This window comes from Pogoniulus pusillus, chromosome Z, assembly GCF_015220805.1.
Source record: "Pogoniulus pusillus isolate bPogPus1 chromosome Z, bPogPus1.pri, whole genome shotgun sequence".
Taxonomy (NCBI): domain Eukaryota; kingdom Metazoa; phylum Chordata; class Aves; order Piciformes; family Lybiidae; genus Pogoniulus; species Pogoniulus pusillus.
In genome coordinates, this window is record NC_087309.1 from 9,844,410 (window position 1) to 9,863,421 (window position 19,012).

At 39.3% G+C, this 19,012-nt stretch overlaps 1 protein-coding gene across 1 annotated transcript in view; it reads right to left on the reverse strand.

Moving 5' to 3' along the window:
- Window positions 1-19,012, reverse strand: part of SPEF2 (sperm flagellar 2) — an 88,090-nt gene that overhangs the window by 21,372 nt on the left and 47,706 nt on the right. The window contains exons 20-28 of the mRNA XM_064140864.1: window positions 14,881-15,008; window positions 14,626-14,764; window positions 13,628-13,765; window positions 10,062-10,222; window positions 8,873-9,056; window positions 7,510-7,672; window positions 6,157-6,279; window positions 3,357-3,495; window positions 1,488-1,717 (exon numbers count right to left, since the gene is read on the reverse strand). Coding sequence (XP_063996934.1) covers window positions 1,488-1,717; window positions 3,357-3,495; window positions 6,157-6,279; window positions 7,510-7,672; window positions 8,873-9,056; window positions 10,062-10,222; window positions 13,628-13,765; window positions 14,626-14,764; window positions 14,881-15,008 — 1,405 coding nt within the window. The remainder of the gene's footprint in view (window positions 1-1,487; window positions 1,718-3,356; window positions 3,496-6,156; window positions 6,280-7,509; window positions 7,673-8,872; window positions 9,057-10,061; window positions 10,223-13,627; window positions 13,766-14,625; window positions 14,765-14,880; window positions 15,009-19,012) is intronic.

The window sequence follows — 19,012 nt, forward strand, 5'->3', positions numbered from 1 at the left end:
TTGGCCTCTGCCCATCTGTCCAGGCGGTCAAGGTCCCGCTGCAGAGCCCTTCTGCCCTCCAACCCAGCCACATCTGCCCCCAGCTTGGTGTCATCTGCAAACTTGCTGATGACTGACTCGATGCCCTCATCCAGATCATCTATGAAGATGTTAAAGAGGATGGGGCCCAGCACTGAATCTTTAATAAATCTTTAACAAATTCTCAATTTATCATACTTAAACATTCTGTAATAATAATCTCGCAAACCGCTTACAAAGAACTTGCGTGGGGTAGTTGTAAATAAGTTTGGGGAAGGGGATTCCTAGTGCTTATAATATTAAATCTTTTAAATTCTTTCAAATTCGGCCTTGTATTTCATTCCCCCAAAACCCAGACAAGCTCCTCCGTGACAAGATTCTTAGTTTCACATGACATATACAATACTGTCTGCTAAATTACTCTGTGTAGAAGAGTTTGGAATGCTTACACACACCCACACCTCCATGCTATAGATAAGATGATATGAATCTCTCTAAAGGAAAAATGTAAGCATCCTTCTTATTAAAATGTGTTCATGCTCAAAAGCTATTTGGAATGTTTCAATAAACACATGGCCTTTATGAATAAAGAATTAAACTCAAGTTCATTGTGCCTTTGTGTACTTAGAATCATAGAATCAACCAGGTTGGAAGAGACCTCCAAGATCATGTTACATTTGAAAGAGTTGCATACCAAATTGTAAGTGCATGTTTACACACTGTATGTCATGATCTCAGTGGCAGTCATACTATGTTTATTACTGCAATATGAACACCATTAGTAATTAAATCCTCTGCAAATATGCTTAGCTACTTTCCATCTCAGTTTAAAATTGCTTTGCCTAAATGATTTTGTTACTTTTATAGAGCAGTAGGAAGTTTTGTAATAAAGTCTTTTCAAGCCTCCTAAGCCTAAATTTCCCAAGATTAGAGGGTAGGCACACAATAAATACATGTACAATGGCAAAAAACCCAAGCATGTCTGGATTAGCACTTGCAAATCACCCCAAACAACTGCCATGCGTTGACTTAAAGAATATAATTATTAATAGTCATAATAGATCCCATATAATAGTTTCATTAAACTAGTGATTTTAAAATAATACAGCTTCAGTGCTCGCTGAGCTATGAATTCATGAACAAGTTACAGACTTGCACCTACAATGTAAGTAAGCACGGTACATACGACTCTCAAAAACAGATTACAGAGGCTCTTGCTGTAGAGATACTACATTTGTGGTCTTAAGGATGTAAAGCTCATAGCAAAGACAATAAAAACTTTCAAGTGGTCTGCTGTTTCACAGTTTCCACATTTGACACTAAGACTTTTCTATTTAGGAGGATCTTTAATTGTAGTATGATCTCTAACGATACAAGTAAGTAATGTTTAGTAGCCCTCAGCAGTTACTTTACCTTTTAAGTAGGTAGCTAACAGTCCCCCAGGAATGAAAAGGAAGAAAACGTCTTACCTTTGGGTGCCACCTGAAGAAATTGCTTGTGAAGTGTATTAATTTGTGAAATAGTTAGAGTACCATTTCCAGAGGCCTCCATACATGGAACATTTGGTGAAGGAGCAGGGTCAGGAATAACTTCCACATCCCTGCTGATGAAGAAATCCGTTTCTTCTAAAGTAATTTCGTATTTGATTTTGCTAGAACTCTCAATGTGATGTCGTGCAACCTCAGTCAGCTTTTCAACACTGTTAAAGTATAAATGCAGAAAATTATTTCACACAAAATGATAATGACTTAAGTTCAAATTTTAATGTGTTTACATTTCAAGAGTTTTCCTAAAGTAAGAATTACAAATCCCCTCTGACTTCTGTACTCATTATTATGGGGTATACTCCTCTGGCAGCAATAAATATTTTGGCTATGCTAGGAAATCTATATAAAGGTAGACCTAAGCCTTTATATACAGCACAGATCTCATAGAAAACCCATGAAAAGGGTGAGATTTTGTTTATTCCCTACATTTTATAGGAGTGATGCATACATGTTCATTTGTAATCATCCTTTTACCTGCTTCAATGCCTTGTCTTCTGCTCTGCCCCTACACCCCATATCAAGACTACCATTGTGGAGAGGCACTTGAACTCCTGTTTCAAGTGTAATGAGCACATTTTATGCAGGGAAAGTATTGATTGTCTATAACATTTAACTAGATGTAGATCTGACCTTGAGTGTCAGGTCAAAAGACATGATGTTCAGTAATTCTTCTATTTTTGGTAGTTCTTACTGCCAGAAGAGTATGTGGAACTGGCTGGAAGACAAAGACTCAGCCACTTCAAGCTATTCCCTGTTAGAGCCTTCAAGTCCTGCATTCCTGTCTCCAGTCTTGGACATTCCATGACATGGATGAAGTAGGAGCATTGCAGGTATGCTTCAAAAGTTAATACAGACCAGAAATACTTCTCCAAAAGGCAAAGTGGCCCTTTTTTGGGGGAGAGTAAAATCCTTTAATGATATGGGCACAGGCCATTCTATGAAAGATGGTATATGTGTCATGGCGTGGCCTCAAGCACATTTTATTTACTAGGACAGAAAACCCATTAAGAACTTTCTTTTCAATGGATCTTGACATAATTTTGGGAAATATTCTATATGGCAGTACATAAATCTAGGGGGAATTTTCCAGCATGTGTAAAGCACAGTAAAGAAAACAACCCCGCAATCCAAAGTGAGAGAAGTCACTGAAATTTTCTAGAGGCTTTTAACCACAATAATTGGATGCCTGGTGATGCTCATAAATCTGCTAAACATGTATTCTAGAAAAGCAGCAGAACTAGTTATTACCTCTAGTGCTGTCAGAAGAACCTTCTAATCATCCAAGAAATTATTTACAGTATCACAGTATCAACAAGGTTGGAGGAGACCTCACAGATCATCAAGCCCAAACCTTTACCACAATTCTCAAGGCTAGACCATGGCACCAAGTGCCACGTCCAATCCTGCCTTGAACAGCTCCAGGGACAGTGACTCCACCACCTCCCCGGGCAGCCCATTCCAATGCCAATGACTCTCTCAGTGAAGAACTTTCTCCTCACCTCCAGCCTAAATTTCCCCTGGCGTAGCTTGAGGCTGTGTCCTCTTGTTCTGGTGCTGGCCACCTGGGAGAAGAGAGCAACCTCCCCCTGGCCACAACCACCCCTCAGGTGGTTGTAGACAACATTTACTACCATTCAAGCATTTAAGATAAAATTAAATTCCAGTTCATGAAATGAAATTAATATTTTCTAGTTTTTTCCCCCCATAATTATTTGCTTCTGTATCTTTATCAGCATAGTCTAGTTCTTAAAATAAAAACATGGTTCTTTTTTATAACTCAATATCTATTACCTGGACATTTCTGCCAAGAACCTGGATCCAAGCCACTTTTCCATGTCTTTGTAGGTCTCTTCTGCTTTCATTGTAAGCTCTTCAACAAATGCTAAAGCTTTTTGTTTTATAAGTTCTAGTCGAAATTTTGTGGCTGCCTCTGTTTAAACAATAATGTCATAATAATTTGTATAATTTGAAGAGAATTCTCAGCCTTAAGTACCTGAAGTTTAGTATGTTAATTTGTTTTAGAAAGTATTGTACTTATTTGCTTTCTTATATTCATGAACAAATGATTTTTCAGAATCACCAAGTATTCTACAAAAGTCTGCTTTTACAAGCATCAGAATTCACTAGGTAACAAGTACCTTAATACAAGTAATGAAGAGATGCAGTGGATGTTTATGCAGATTGACACTGAACTAAATTAACACTATCTTAATGATGCAAGTGTTAAGTATATTGTTATGGCTAAATTTTACAGAAAACACTTCTACATTATTGTATTTATTAATCACAGTAAAAGTTTGCTTCACTGCTTCTAACTCCCAGCCCTTTAAAATTAACCTCACTGGTTTTGCTCCAGGCTTTCTACATATGGTTATTTTATAACCTAAAACTCAGAAGGTATCAGAAAACAGTTTGATTAGTGAGCACTAAGAAAATAATTCACCTCCACCAAAATTGTGCACAAAGAATATGTATGAAACTTTTAAAAACATTGAGAGTGTAATGGTTTTTCGTTTTGAGAATGGGAAGAATTGAGACAAAAGACAGTCTCTCACTGCAAGGCTAACACTTAAGAGGCTCAAAGGACAGGAAATGGGGAAAAAGTCAACGACTTCTAAAGTGAAAAGGATGACAACTGGATGACAAGACAGTTGAAGTAATGCATTGACACACATATGGAGCAGGCACTGAAAGACATTCAAAGCTTTACTAAAGAATAAGAAAAGAGGACCAGTAACTAGAGATTGCTTTAAATCCAAAAGGTAAATTGCATATTCAATTTGATTTGCCTTTATATTTAACTTTCTGTACTGCAGGATCTTCTAAACAATTAACATCATATAGTAATTGGTAAAGTGACTTCAAAGTTGAAGACTGTAAAATAATTTCCATTACAATCCTTACTCTATGTACTACTGAGGTTTCAAAATACTTAAGTTTGAGGCTGAAATTTCTTACACAACAAATATAGAAAGTTGGACTCTAAAAAATTTAAGGTATATCCTTTTAATGCCATTTCTCAGTCACAATAAAATGCAACTCTGCACACTGTTTAGGCAAAAAAGTTGATGTTCAAAATTTTCAACACAGTAGGGATTTGTGCCTAAAAGCAGGTTTTCTTCTTTGATGCCAAAGACATAAAAGTCAAAGTTCTAAGCAACTGAAGGTATCTTAGAGAATGTTTTACACCTGTCTAGCCAAGACAGTTTCTTAAGTCTGCCTTATTTGTGACTTGTCTGCATTTTTTTCCCAGTAGCTTCTATCAGTATATTGCAAAGGTAACTGCTGGGCAATTTTTGTCTCACTCACATTTTTTTCTCACTTTCTTATTTTCAGAAGTAGGTATTGAATAGTTCAATGGCACTTGTGCTCTGTTAACAATGTCAAACAACATAATAAACTTGGAAACTTAAAACCATGAATTCAACAAAAATAAATTAGCAACTATTCACAGTGATGAACTTTATCCTAGTCTCTGTGTATCTGTATAACCAAAAGCACAAGTATCCAGTTACCACAGCAGCAAGTGTAATTACGAGTCTCCAAAGTACTAGCTATGTGCCTGTGCAATTATGAAATACAGCCCAACATGCTTAGTCTTCAGTAGGTTCTTGATAATTTTGTTAAATACAAGATGAAAATACTCCAGAAAACAAAACACATTGATAAATCACTAAAACTGATCTTCATACTATTAAGATCTTCAAAGTTACTACCATTCCTCTCCTCGTTACCCCAAAATCATTGAGTATTTATCCCAAAACTGCTTTTGAATTGAACTGTGTTGAAAGTGGTAGCTGTACAAGCATGTCATCTGGTGTAGACTTGAAGAAGCCTGATAGATTTGTGGTTTGTTCATTACCTGTTGTTTGCCTTCTATTGTTCATAATAAATACCATGGAAAAGTTAGCCCACCAAGGATGTGATTAGCTCATCTGATTAAATGCTTGCCAACTGTAGCCAAACGTAGTCTCTAACAGCTAGCATCTATCATCTTCTTTTTTTTGTATGTGTGTGTGAGAAAGAGAAATTTTTCATCCAGTCTAAACACAACTTCAAAAAAATTTCAACCCATTTTCTGTCTGGGACTTCTGTTTCTCAGACATGTACTTTTGAGTGAACTTGATCTATTGACTTGGGCAATATGCAGTTTTTTGAGGGGTCTGTTTGGAAAGGAGTTTAGAAGAATAAAAATCTTTGTCTTGCTGCTTGAATCACATGCAGCTTGAGGAAGAGGGAATTAGAGAGGAGCATCAGTGAACTATATAGTTACCAACAAATTACTCAATCAAAACATTTCACATACTGAATTAAAATCAATTGAATATTAAGGAGCTAACCTAAGTGAAACATATTCTTTCATGATGAATACTTTCTTAGTCCTGAAAAATGAAACTAGGTTAAAAGAAACAGAAGAAAAAGAAAAACTAAACCCACTCTTAAAATATTCCAAATTTCTCCAAACACTCCTTTCTTTTCCTTCCTTTTTCCAGCCATTTTCTGTAGAGTTTCCAGACAGTTTTGACTATTAAATTTCTTAAATCAGCAATAAGAATTGGCCCTCAATATAAGCAACCATTTAGTAATATACCTTCGTGTTTCAAAGCACTGAAATACTCTTGCTTTATTTTCAGTGCCAGTTCTTGTTTCTTTATTTCTTCTGAGGTTAAAGGAACTGAAGCGACTTCAAGCATGGATGCTGCAGATGGTGGTCCTGCGGGAAAATAGACCTTTCAGAGTCTTTGGAGCTTGGTGATAAGTTTCTGTATCTACACAGGAACTCAAAAGACAGCACATTTCTTACTTTAAACTAAATTCTTTTATCTTACATATCTATGAACAGACATTATGAATGTATTTTATCATATTTATAAAGACTGCATGAAATTCTGCTGTCACAGCCACTCAACACTTTGGCTAATACTCATAAATACTAAAGTATTTGCAACTTTCTCCTAGAGGAAGAGCACATGGAGCTGTTACAGAAAAAAAATAGCTACATCAGTATGATACATGGGGTCAACATAAAGCAAGTGATCAGATCTAGACACAATAAAATTATATCTGATAAATTATATCACTCAGATACTAGGCTACAGCTGGACCCTTGGGAGTTTTGCTGTTACACGAAGTTACCTTAACACTGTGTTTAGCATTAAATCATAGCTGATAGCTCAGTTACAGATGCCATCAGTTGACCACGAGGAGCACACAGCTGAATTTGAGCTGCAGTTCTGTCATTTTAGTTTCAGGTAAGTCATGTAGTGCCAAGTTTAAACAAAAATTTAGTTCCAAGAAGCAATCCAGAAATCCCAGCATGGCCACTGAGCATACAGTAGGTGATAACTGCTGATTACTCATTACAAAGCTTTTCTAGGAATCTGAAAATCTGCTACTCTTGACAGGACTGAGATGCTAAGCATACACCTAAGGCTCCCTGGGGATCACAAAGTAGATAACAGCATGGCTAAGTATTTTCAGGGCCATGCATGTCGACTGTGCTATGTGCAGAACCAGAGTGAGAGCACTCAGTACAGTGCACTTTTCTATCACTACCAGCTTTTCATAGAATCAACCAGGTTGGAGGAGACCTCCAACATCATCCAGTCCAACCTAGCACCCAGCCCTAGCCAGTCAACTAGACCATGGCACCGAGTGCCTCATTCAGGCTTTTCTTGAAGACCCCCAGGGACAGTGCCTCCACCACCTCCCTGGGCAGCCCATTCCAATGCCAATCACTCTCTTTCTGAAGAGCTTCCTCCTAACACCCAGCCTATACTTCCCCTGGCACAACTTGAGACTTTTCCCCTTGCTTTGTCACATTTGACACTTCAAAAGATAAAATAGTTCCAAAGTAAATGTCTGGGGTTACTGTTTTCTGTATTACATGTTTACATTACAGTCATTTCAAGCACTGGTGAAACAAAGTCTGCATGTGAAATACCTTTCTTTTTAGTAGCTGGTTTGGAAGAAGATGTTTTGGCATCTTTGGCATTTTTCCCAGTAACTTTGCCTGACAGTGTCCGTGAAGGTTTCAGATATTCTTTCAGTTCTGGCTGCTGACCTTTTTCCTCCTCCATTTCTTCAGACTGTATTTCAGCTGTTACCTTGACACCAGTCACACACAGCACATAATGTTAACACCATGTAACTATTGTTTTAAAAGGCCTATGCTTGCCAGAAGTACTTAGTAAAACATAAATAAAGCAAAGGAGATATTTAAACTAATTATATTTACCACATTTTAATTGTTCATCTCATCTTGAATACTGTGTTCAGTTTTGGGCTCCCCAGTTTTAAGAGGGACAGGGATCTGCTGGAGAGGGTCCAGCAGAGAGTTACAAGGATGATTAGGGGACAGGAGGGCATGGCTTATGAGGAGAGGCTGAGGGACCTGGGGCTGTTTAGACTGGAGAAAAGAAGACTTAGAGGGGATTTGATAAATGTTTATAAGTATCTGAGGGCTGCCAGGAGCAGAGGGGAACAGACTCTGCTCACTTGCTCCCTGTGATAGGACAAGGAGCAACGGGTGGCAGTTGCAGCAAAAGAGGTTCAGCCTCAACACAAGGGAGAACTGCTTTACTGTAAGGGTTGCAGAGCACTGGAACAGGCTCCCCAGGAAGGTAATGGAGTCTCCTCCTCTGGAGACTTTCAAGGCCTGTCTGGATGTGTTTCTCTGTGATCTGTGTTAGATAGTATTGTCCTGCTCCTGCAGAGGGGTTGGACTGTGTGACCTCTTTGAGTCCCTTCCAACCCCTAACATCCTGAGATCCTATGATCCTATGAAATGTAAGACAGAGAGACAGCTGTTTTAAGTTTTGTAACCCATTCTCTCTACTCTAAGAAAAAGTGAGAAATGTTGAGTCAACAGTATGCAAACCAACACTGCAGTAACAATTTAAAGGTGCAGAAATTGACAGGAAAAAAATACCCCCTAATTTAATTCTGTCTGTATATGAAAATAACGCAACCATAGCTTTTGAAGTTATGAAAATCTTGGGCAAATGTTGCATTACAGGATAAACCCTGTCCCTCTTCTCATTCTTCTTTTCAGAGATAAGGGAAAGTTTACCATAGACAGACAGAGTCAATACTCCAAGTATTTCTATCAGTAATAGAATTAAAAGCCCAGTTACAAATACAGAGGAGTACACAAATTCCAATGAAACACAAATATATTAAATGAAAATATCTGTGGTGGAGTAAGAGGCATGAAATTCAAATACACAGTGTGAAGGCTGTGTGTTTTGGCTGCCTACTGAATGGGAGGCTTTGATCAAGAAATGTTTAAATAATATATTCCTTACCATACTTGATACTGCTGTTACTGCTGTTTGCCATGTATCAGCAATAAGAATTTCATCTTTCTCAGAAGTGGTCACTCCATTTTCACAATTATCATCGTTAGCACTCTTCTGTAGAGTTCCCTTGCTTTTTGACTTGGTAGTACTTATTTCTGGTGAAGGTAGTTTCCAGGAAATTAGAGGAATCCTTAACAATAAAATACGAGGCATAGTTCACTCCCTACTTTATAAAGAGCATACACTAAGAGAATACTGCATTCAAAATTTGCCATAGCAACAAAAAAGAGATGAATTTTCTCGTAGTCTAAAGTGCTGGAATGTATGGATGACAAGGAAACTGCCTAGTGTAACTGAAGCTGAGGAATAATAATAGACAGACAAAACTACATCAATGACTACATGATCAGATTATATACTCCACATGGGCTGGAACAGCCTCATTACTCAGTTACTACACTAATGTTAGGAGGAATTTATTCAGAGTGATTTGCCATTGGAATGGGCTGCCCAGGGAGGTGGTGGAGTCGCCATCCCTGGAGGTCTTCAAGAAAAGCCTGGATGAGGCACTTGGTGCCATGGTCTAGTTGACTGGCTAGGGCTGGGTGATGGGTTGGACTGGATGATCTTGGAGGTCTCTTCCAACCTGGTTGGTTCTATGGCTCTATGGTTTGTTTAAAAACAGTTGTCATTACAGAACTTTTGATATTCTACAACCATTGGATGAGCTATCTCACCTTTTAATACAGCATTCAGTTCAGTGCACCTTCTAAGGCTGCTTTGATTTATGCTTGTCAATACATAACCCATCAGTTATGTTTGCAGGTGAGAAATTAATCCCCTAGAGTTCCATAATTATATGTAACTTAGTTACATGAGGATTATGCTGTAAACTGCCAGCAATGCAAAGGGAAAGGAAACATTTCTAATGCAGAGTTCTTTCTAAGGCAGCTTTTAAAAGGTTTTTTAATTTAAAGATGCATTAGTAAAAATTACATAGGTAAATTAGTAAAATATGAGTGATAAAATAAACATGCAAAATTATTCAAGATTCATCATTTGAGTGTAATTCCTAGTTAAAAAATTATATTTCCCCATCATCCTTTGATATACATACACACACACATGTATATCCAGATACATGAACAAAGATCTCAGTGCACCGCGTTTGTAGAGTTTAACAATGCACTTCTACCTTCTTGATTTGTTTTGATCTTCTTCCTGCCCCACACCAACAATATCTAACAACGGGATTCTAGCAAAATCTCGACCATCATCTGTTGGGACTTTTCCTTCCATTGCCCCATAGTAGTCATGAAGAAGTCTCTTTGTATCTTGGAAACGATCCACTTCAACCTCAGGAAAGGGCATAAAGAATGTAAATTGAAAACAGGACAGAACAAATGTTTGTTACATTTTCAAATACATGGTGTCATAAACCATCTGAAATCCTAAGTGTTTGAGGGAGAGCATAATCACAGCCATATCTGTGTGCAAATGTATAGTGTGTACTTCTACTTTTATCTATAATATCTTCCAGACTGGTACTTCTAAAGATTAATAAAATATCTAACTTGACAGAATAGGAAAAAATTATCTACAGTAAATAAATAAATAATATATTACAATATATTTTGATGTGTATGTATTTATATAGTAGCAAGTATACTAATACTAGCTAGCAAATTACAGGGAACTTTTCATTCATAAGAAATAATATATATTTAATAACACAAAATACAGTGATAGTTTTAAAAGCTGTATGATTTTTCTGAAACAAAGAACTCAACAGACTTTACTCATCCCAGTGTCTTAAAGACCTTTTTGTGTAAATCATCTTGGCAGAAATCAAGTAAGATTCAAAAAACATTTAACACCTGTCATGTTTTGATTTATTGATACAGTATGGTGTTAGTTCCTAACTGACAAAACAGTGCTAAATATTCATGGGAACATGCACAAAACCACATTCACAAAACACAGGATAAAACCTTTGTGGTGTGAGCCAGCTCTTATCCATAAGCTAAGGAGAAAATATCTTCTGCTATAACTGTGCACACAGAAAAGTTGGAAAGAAATATGATAAACAGCATTTACATAATGTGTTTATACAGTAACAGAACCACCTGGGGAATATATATAACCTCCCCCACAAAAAAATATAGACAGCAAGCTAAAGACTAAAGCCTATTTTTGACTGCTTCTTAGGCAAAGCCATAAAACAGTGTATTTTCAGTTTTAGCACCAATAATTATGTTGGTTTTTTTTTATTTTGGAGAGTATAATCTAAGTAAAGACCATAAAATGGTTTTACTTTCCATTTCCCTTTAAGAAAACAAAAGCTGACATATACTTGAGATAAGTATTAGTAACTTCAATCAGGTATTCTGCATAATCACATGAAAAAAAAAACAGGTCAAAAAATTCATAGCAAATCTCTGGACTGCATCATACATGTCCATGGAATTCTGCTAGAAGAGAAACAGGATTGTAGAATCATATATGAATATAAAAAGAGAAGATTTAAGCTCAGCAATAGTGTTTTCATTTGCCTCCCCTATGTATATAATTCAACAAAGTTGGTGAGGGGCCTGGAACATAAACCCTATGAGGAGAGGCTGAGGGAGCTGGGGTTGTTTAGCCTGGAGAAGAGGAGGCTCAGGGGGGACCTCATTGCTGTCTACAACTACCTGAAGGGACATTGTAGCCAGGTGGGGGGTGGCCTCCTCTCCCAGGCAACCAGCAACAGAACAAGGGGACACAGTCTTAAGTTGTGCCAGGGGAGGTCTAGGCTGGATATTAGGAAGAAGTTCTTCCCAGAGAGAGTGATTGGCATTGGAATGGGCTGCCCAGGGAGGTGGTGGAGGCACTGTGCCTGGAGGTGTTTAAGAAAAGCCTGGATGAGGCACTTGGTGCCATGGTCTAGTTGACTGGATAGGGCTAGGTGATGAGTTGGAGTGGATGATGTTGGAGGTCTCTTCCAACCTGGTTGATTCTACGACTTCTATGATTCTAAGATATATACTTCTTAAATACTCAGCAGTTATTTGGTATTTCAACCATTCTCTTTAGTCAATGTCTTGAAGTCTCTATTTAGGGCACTAGACACTTTGAAGACAGTTAATGATTTTGTTAGCATAGAAAGTGATTACTTCACCAATTTTACTTAAATTACCACAACAATCATGATATGAGAGCAGTCTCCTTGTTTATTAAATGTATAAAAATAACACAGAGAATTAAAGAGAAGGAAGCCCACACTAAGATGCTTAGACTTGACATTTCAGTCAAATTAACATATTTAAGATTCATTTCCACTGTCTTCTTTAAAGTTTCCAACACTTTCACAGAATGGTCACTTGCTTTACAGAAAAACCTATCTAGTCTGTTTGAGCCTATTCCAAACCAGTCCAACACAAAGCCATTTGGAAAGCAGGAACAGAGAAATCTTACTTTACTTCAGAAAATGAAGCAATTTGTGAATAGGCTGAATGAGAGGAGAGGCTTCATTTGGGGGATTTTTTTTTTTTTGTGGGTAAAGATTCAAGCCATGCTGGTGAAGTTACAACTGATAGAATTTTGTTATACAGGAAATGTCCAACAACCTTAACAGCAACTGGTTCTAGAATAGCAGTGAATTATGTTATTTGTTAATTAAGTGCAGAGGTGAATAAGATTACAGAAGGATAAAAAGCTCTAAAATTTTGTTACAAGACTCTGATGCACTGAACTAATTAAATTGCAGTAAGTAGCACTATACAATACATTATCTAAAGTTTGTTGGGTTGGAGAACAGCAATACTTATTTTCTTTATCCTTCTGCCTCAAAACCAGTTAAATATATGGAACACCATCTACTTTCTTTCTCCCAGATTTCTAGGTAAATTCAGAAGAGGTATAAACATATGCTTATTGAATTCATAGATCCATAGAATCATAGAATGATCTCAGTTGGTGAGGAACTTAAAGATCATGCATTTCCAATCCATAGGTAGAGACACCTTCCACTAGACCAGGTTGCTCAAGATCTTGTCTGACTTGGCCTTGAACACTTTGTAAGTGACAATGCATCCACAACCTCTATGGACAGCTTGTTCCAGTATCTCACCACTCTGACTGTAAAGAAAGTCTTCCTAATATCTAGTCTGAATCTATAGTCCTCAAGCTTCAGTTCATATCCTCTCATTGTGTATACTACAAGCCCTTGTAAAAAGTCTTTTCCTGCCATTCTTATAGGCACCCTCCAAGTACTGGAAGGCTGACATAATATCTCCCTGGAGCTGCCTTTTCTCCAGGCTGAACAGCCCTAACTCTTGCAACCTCTCCCTCTAGGGCATGTGCTTCAGCCCTCTGATCATCTTTGTCACCCTCTTCTGGACCCATTTCAACAGCCTGATGTCCCTCTTATGCTGAAAGCACCAGAATTGGATGCAGTGCTCCAGATGGAGTCTCACAAGAGCAGAATAGAGGGAAAGAATCACATCCCTCATCCTGCTGGTCGCACTTCTTTTGATGCAGCCCATGATATGGTTGGCCCTCTGGGCTGCAAGCATAAGTTGCCACCTTGTGAGTAACTCCTCACCTAGACTATACTCGTGCTTGAGATTACTCAAACCCAGGTGCAGGCCCTTGGATTTGGGTCTTGATGAATTTTCAGTCTCTCATTTATCTGGAGACAGCCATATTAAATTCCTCTGAGGCTTACTGTCTTCCAAATGTAATTATTTGTCCTCTTTCGTTGCAGACATGGTGGAAACATACCTGCATAAGTGAAAAGAAATGGTTCATTGCAATCCCCCTGCGATCTGGGAACCAGCCATCATTCATGACATCATTACGCTCCTGCTCTGCTTCCTCCCTTCTGGTATCACAGATATCCCAGAGATGATCTCTTAGATCCTAAAACACAAAAGCAGATATGCATTACCATATATCCTTTAAGAAAAAAAACTGCCAAGATTTGCTAGCATGTGGCAGAAACATCCAAACTTGTGAGTAAAACCATAGAGCACAAAGAAAACAAAGGCAGATTTTCTTTTCTTACGCTATGTCAGAATATCACAGTACAACCTAAAAAAAATGACAATGGACTTGCTGGAGCAAGTCCAGAGGAGGGCCATGAAGATCATCAGAGGGCTGAAGCACCTCTGCTATGAGGACAGGCTATGATAGTTGAGGGTCTTTAGCCTGGAGAAGGCTTTGAGGAGATCTTGGAGTGGCCTTCTAGTATCTGAAGGGGGCCTACAGAAAGGCTGAGGAGTGACTATTGACAAGGTCTTGTAATGACAGGACAAGGAGTAACGGATTTAAACTGGCAGATGGAAGATTTAAACTAGATGTTAGGAAGAAGTCCTTTTCAGTAAAGGTGGTGAGACATTTAATAGGTTGCCCAGGGAAGTTGTGGATGCTCTCTCCCTGGATGTGTTGAAGGCCAGGTTGGATGAGGCCTTGAGCAACCTATTCTAATGGGACGTGTCCCTGCCTCTGGTAGGTGTTGGAACTGGATGATCCTTGAGATCTCTTCCATCCTAAACCATTCTATGATTCTATAATTCCATGAATAGGAAATATATGGTGAAAAACAGAGGAAGAGTTATGAAGACCATTTTATATACCAGAGAAGCAAAACAGTTTAGGAGGACTAGCAAAAAAAAACCCAAAACACACCAAGAAAAGGTAAAAAACAAACATTCATTCATCTAACAGTGACTTTGCATGCATTGAAATAGAGTATATTGTAACTCCTGCCACTGACTTACAGTAACTCTTTGGTGTAGCTCTGCTTTTGTTTCCTCATCTTCTCGCAGGTCATCAGCAATTGAATTAAAATCTGACTGCCACTGAGATACAAACTCCTGCTTAAGATCTGGCTGCTTCAAATATTCTTGGAATTTTTTCCTGTGAATTATGGTTAAAATACTTTTGCTGTTAAAAGACACAGTGAATGACACAGGAAAAACAAAAACAAAACCAAAATACTAATATGAATGCAATAAGCTACGATTTCTACTCACCTAATATCTGCCAAGTAAGCAATCGCAGAGTGCTGCTCATCCCTTAGACATCTAAGGATAGTTTTGATGGTATTCTTATATGCATTTTCTACCATTTCCCAGTAAGGTACTAAAAATCCAGGTACCTCCTGTGAATGTTTTTTTAAAAGTCAGAATTAATCAACACATTTCTTGGTAAGTCATTAAGCTCTAGCAGTAGCAAGCAGAGGAAGGATTATTTCATAATACTGATTTCTTTTTTAACTACATACCTCTTTTGATTTACAGCTCTTTACAACTGATTATAGGCACTGTACCAACGCAGAGTTTATCCTGTGGATCTCTATGGAAAAATGTGGCAGTACTCAAAATGAATGGGATACTCCACAGAATACTCCAGTACCTGTGGGTGTGGATCTGTTTACAGTCTGTGTGTATTTACGAAGTGTATACTGAATTATCAAAATTTGGCAGTACACAACTGTTCAAACTGGTAAAACACAAAGCTGACTGTCCAGTGCTGCAAAAGTGACACTTGACTGACTGCCATGAAATGCAGAACAAAGCCCATGGACAGAGGAAACCCAGCATATACAAGCTTATTGCAGGCAAGAGAAGACCAGGTTCAAGACCGCTGAATGACCCCAAAGATGCATAAGTGCATGGGACCTGACAAGATCATAGAATCATAGAATCAACCAGGTTGGAAGAGACCTCCAAGTTCAGCCAGTCCAACCTAGCACCCAGCCCTAGCCAGTCAACTAGATCATGGCACTAAGTGCCTCAGCCAGGCTTTGCTTGAGGACCTCCAGGGACGGTGACTCCACCACTTCCCTGGGCAGCCCATTCCAATGCTATTCACTCTCTCTGGCAAGAACTTCCTCCAAACATCCAGCCTAGACCTCCCCTGGCACAACTTGAGACTGTGTTCCTTTGTTCTATTGCTGGTTGTCTGGGAGAAGAGGCCACCCCCCGCCTGGCTACAATGTCCCTTCAGGTAGTTGTAGACAGATCCATTCATGGGTGGGAACTAGTAAATGAAGTTGCAAAGTCACTTTCCATCATATTTCAAAAGTCATGGTGGTCAGGTGAAGTTCCCAGTGGCTGGAAAAGGGGAAACATAACCTCCATTTTCAAAAAAGGAAGGTAAGGAAGACCTACAGGCCAGTCAGTCTCACCTCTGTGTCCAGCAAGGAAACAGATCAGGTCCTCCTGAAGACTCTACTAGGACACAGGGTAAAGGATAAGGTAGTTGGTGGCTTCATTAAGGACAAACTCTGCTTGACAAATTTTGTGGCCTTTTATGATGGGGTCACAACACTGATGGATAAGGGAAGAGCATTTGACATCATCTTGTTCTTGTGCAAAGAATTTAACACTGTCCCACACAACACAGAATCACAGAACCAGTCAGGGTTGGAAGGGATCACAAGGATCATCTTGTTCCAACCCCTCTGCCAAGGGCAGGGACACCCTACCCTAGAGCAGGCTGGACAGAGCCCCATCCAGCCTGGCCTTAAACACCTCCAGGGATGAGGCCTCAACCACCTCCCTGGGCAACCCATTCCAGCCTCTCACCACTCTCATGCTCAACAGCTTCCTCCTCATGTCCAGTCTGAACCTACCCATCTCCAGCTTTGCTCCATCACCCTACTCCTGTCACTCCCTGATAGCCTAAAAAGTCCCTCCCTCCTAGTCTCTGAATTGGAAGGACAAGAATTATAAAGCTGAACTACTCTATTGTCTAGGAATTGTTTAGATGGCCACTCTCAAGGAGCTGCAGTCAATGCCTCAATGTTCAAATGGAGATCTGTGACAGATTGAGTCCCTCAGGGATTGGTACTGGGATGAGTGCTTTTTAGCCTCTATCAGTGATAGGGATTGTGAAATAGAATGCGTCCTCAGTAAGTTTGCCAACAACACCAAGCTGTATGGTTTAGCTGACAAGCTGGAGGAAAGAGATGCCATCCAGAGATGAGCCCATGCCACATCATGAAGTTCAAGAAAGCCAAGTGCAAGGTCCTGCACCTGGGTCAGGGCAATCCTAAACAGAAATGCAGGTTGGGTGATGAGTGGATTGAGAGCAACCCTGCAGAGAAGGAGTTGGGGTTTTTGCTTGACACAAGCCAGCAATATGCACTGGCAGCCCAAAATGCCAACAGTATCCTGGGGTGAACCAAAGGATGAGTGGCTAGCAGGTCAAGGGAGGTGATTTGACCCCTCTACTCTGCTAGTTTGAGACCTAACCTGGAGTACTGCTTCCAACTATGGAGCCTCCAACAGAAAGATATGGATCTTTTGGAGATGGCCCTGAAGAGGGCCACAGAGCTGATCATAAAGCTGGACCACCTCTCCTATGAGGACAGGCTGTGCAAATTCTGTCAAGCCTGAAGAACAGAAGACTCTGAAAGAAAACATTAAAGCAGCCTTCGTGTATCTTAAGGAAGCCTACAGAAAAGCCAAAGTAGGTCTTTTTATAAGAGCATGTGGTGATGGGACAAAGGGCAATGTTTTTAAACTACAGCAGGTTAGGAAGAAATTCTTTATTATGAGGGTGGGGAGGCACTGGAACAGGATGCCCAGAATGGTTTATGTTGGAAGGGACTCTAAAGATCATTTTCTGTATGCCTTAGCAAGGCCTTCAGAAGGATCTACTCCATAATCTGGCCAGACACAGAGATGAGACTGACTGGCCTATAGTTCCTGGGGTCTTCCTTTCTTCCCTTTTTAAGATGGGAGTTATGCTTCCCCTTTTCCAGTCAGCAGGAACTTCACCAGACTGACATGTCCTTTAATATTTGATGGATAGTGGCTTGAAAATTTCATCTGCCATTTCCCTCAGGACCCACATATGGATCTTGCCAGGTCCCATGCACTTGTCTACCCTCAGATGGTCATAAGCCAGATGTTCACTTATAGTGGGTGGATCTTCCTTCCCTTCCCTCTTTCTTCCCTTGCTCTCCAAGTACCCTAACTTGGGCAGTGTGGCTAGAACTCCTTTCTCACAAAGACTGAGGCAAAGAAGTCATTGAGTACCTCAGCCTTCTCTACATCCTTTGTGACCAGCAGCTCTCCATTTCTCTTCTGAAGAGGCCTCACATCATTCCTAGTCTTCCTTTTACGTCCTTCCTGACATACCTAAACAAATTCTTCTTTTTCTCCTTTATGTCTCTAGACAGATTTAATTCTATCTGTGCTTTAGATTTCCTAACCTGATCCTCATCTGCTTGGACAACTTCTTTATAATCCTCCCAATTAGTCCACTCTAGCTTCCACTCTCTATAAAGTTTCTTTTTGTACTCAAGTAAGTCCAGGAGCACCTTGTTCATCCATAATGGATATTTAAGACTAAGCTGGATGAGGCTTTGAGCAACCTGTTCTAGTGGGAGGTGTCTCTGCTGATGGCAGGGCAGTCAGAACTAGATGATCTTCAAGATCCCTTCCAACTCAAGCCATTCTATGATGGCAAGTGGATAAATCTTGAGACAGCAATTAAAGAATAAAATGCAATGCACCCCTCCAAATTTACATTTCCAAATACTGCATTCAGTTTGTACTCCTCATCTCGAAAAGCTTATAGTAGAACTAGACAGAAGGGCAAGAATCATGACTGAGCACAGCAACTGATCCACATGAGGAGAGTTAAATAGATTTTCACTGGAGTGGAGGAGCAAAGTAAAGAGCAAAATAAAGATGCAATAGATGCCTGTCACATCCTAAATACCTTTAGAAGGTGATTATGGGTATTATTCATTGTATTTCACAGTATAACAACTAGGGGTCAAATGACTCAAGCAAACAAAAAGCATCAAGAAAAGAGATGAAATTATTTTTTTCCAGGATGAGTATAATTATCTAATCTATAACAAAAAAAATCCTGCTTCAAAATCAAAGCAACTAGACACAATGATGGAAGAAAATTCTACTGAGAGCTACTAAACACAAACACGTAGAAACAAAGTCACCTCAGGGAACTCCACAATTTCAGACAATAGGAAGCTAGGAAGATGTCTTGGTGGAAAACATGTTAGAAAAAGCACCTCAGGAGAAGTCTGGTGAACACTTCCCCACTCTTACGTTCTTTCTACAAGATCCTAAACTGGCCCCTGTCAGATACAGGAAACTGACCTAGTAAGTCTAAGGACTATTTAAT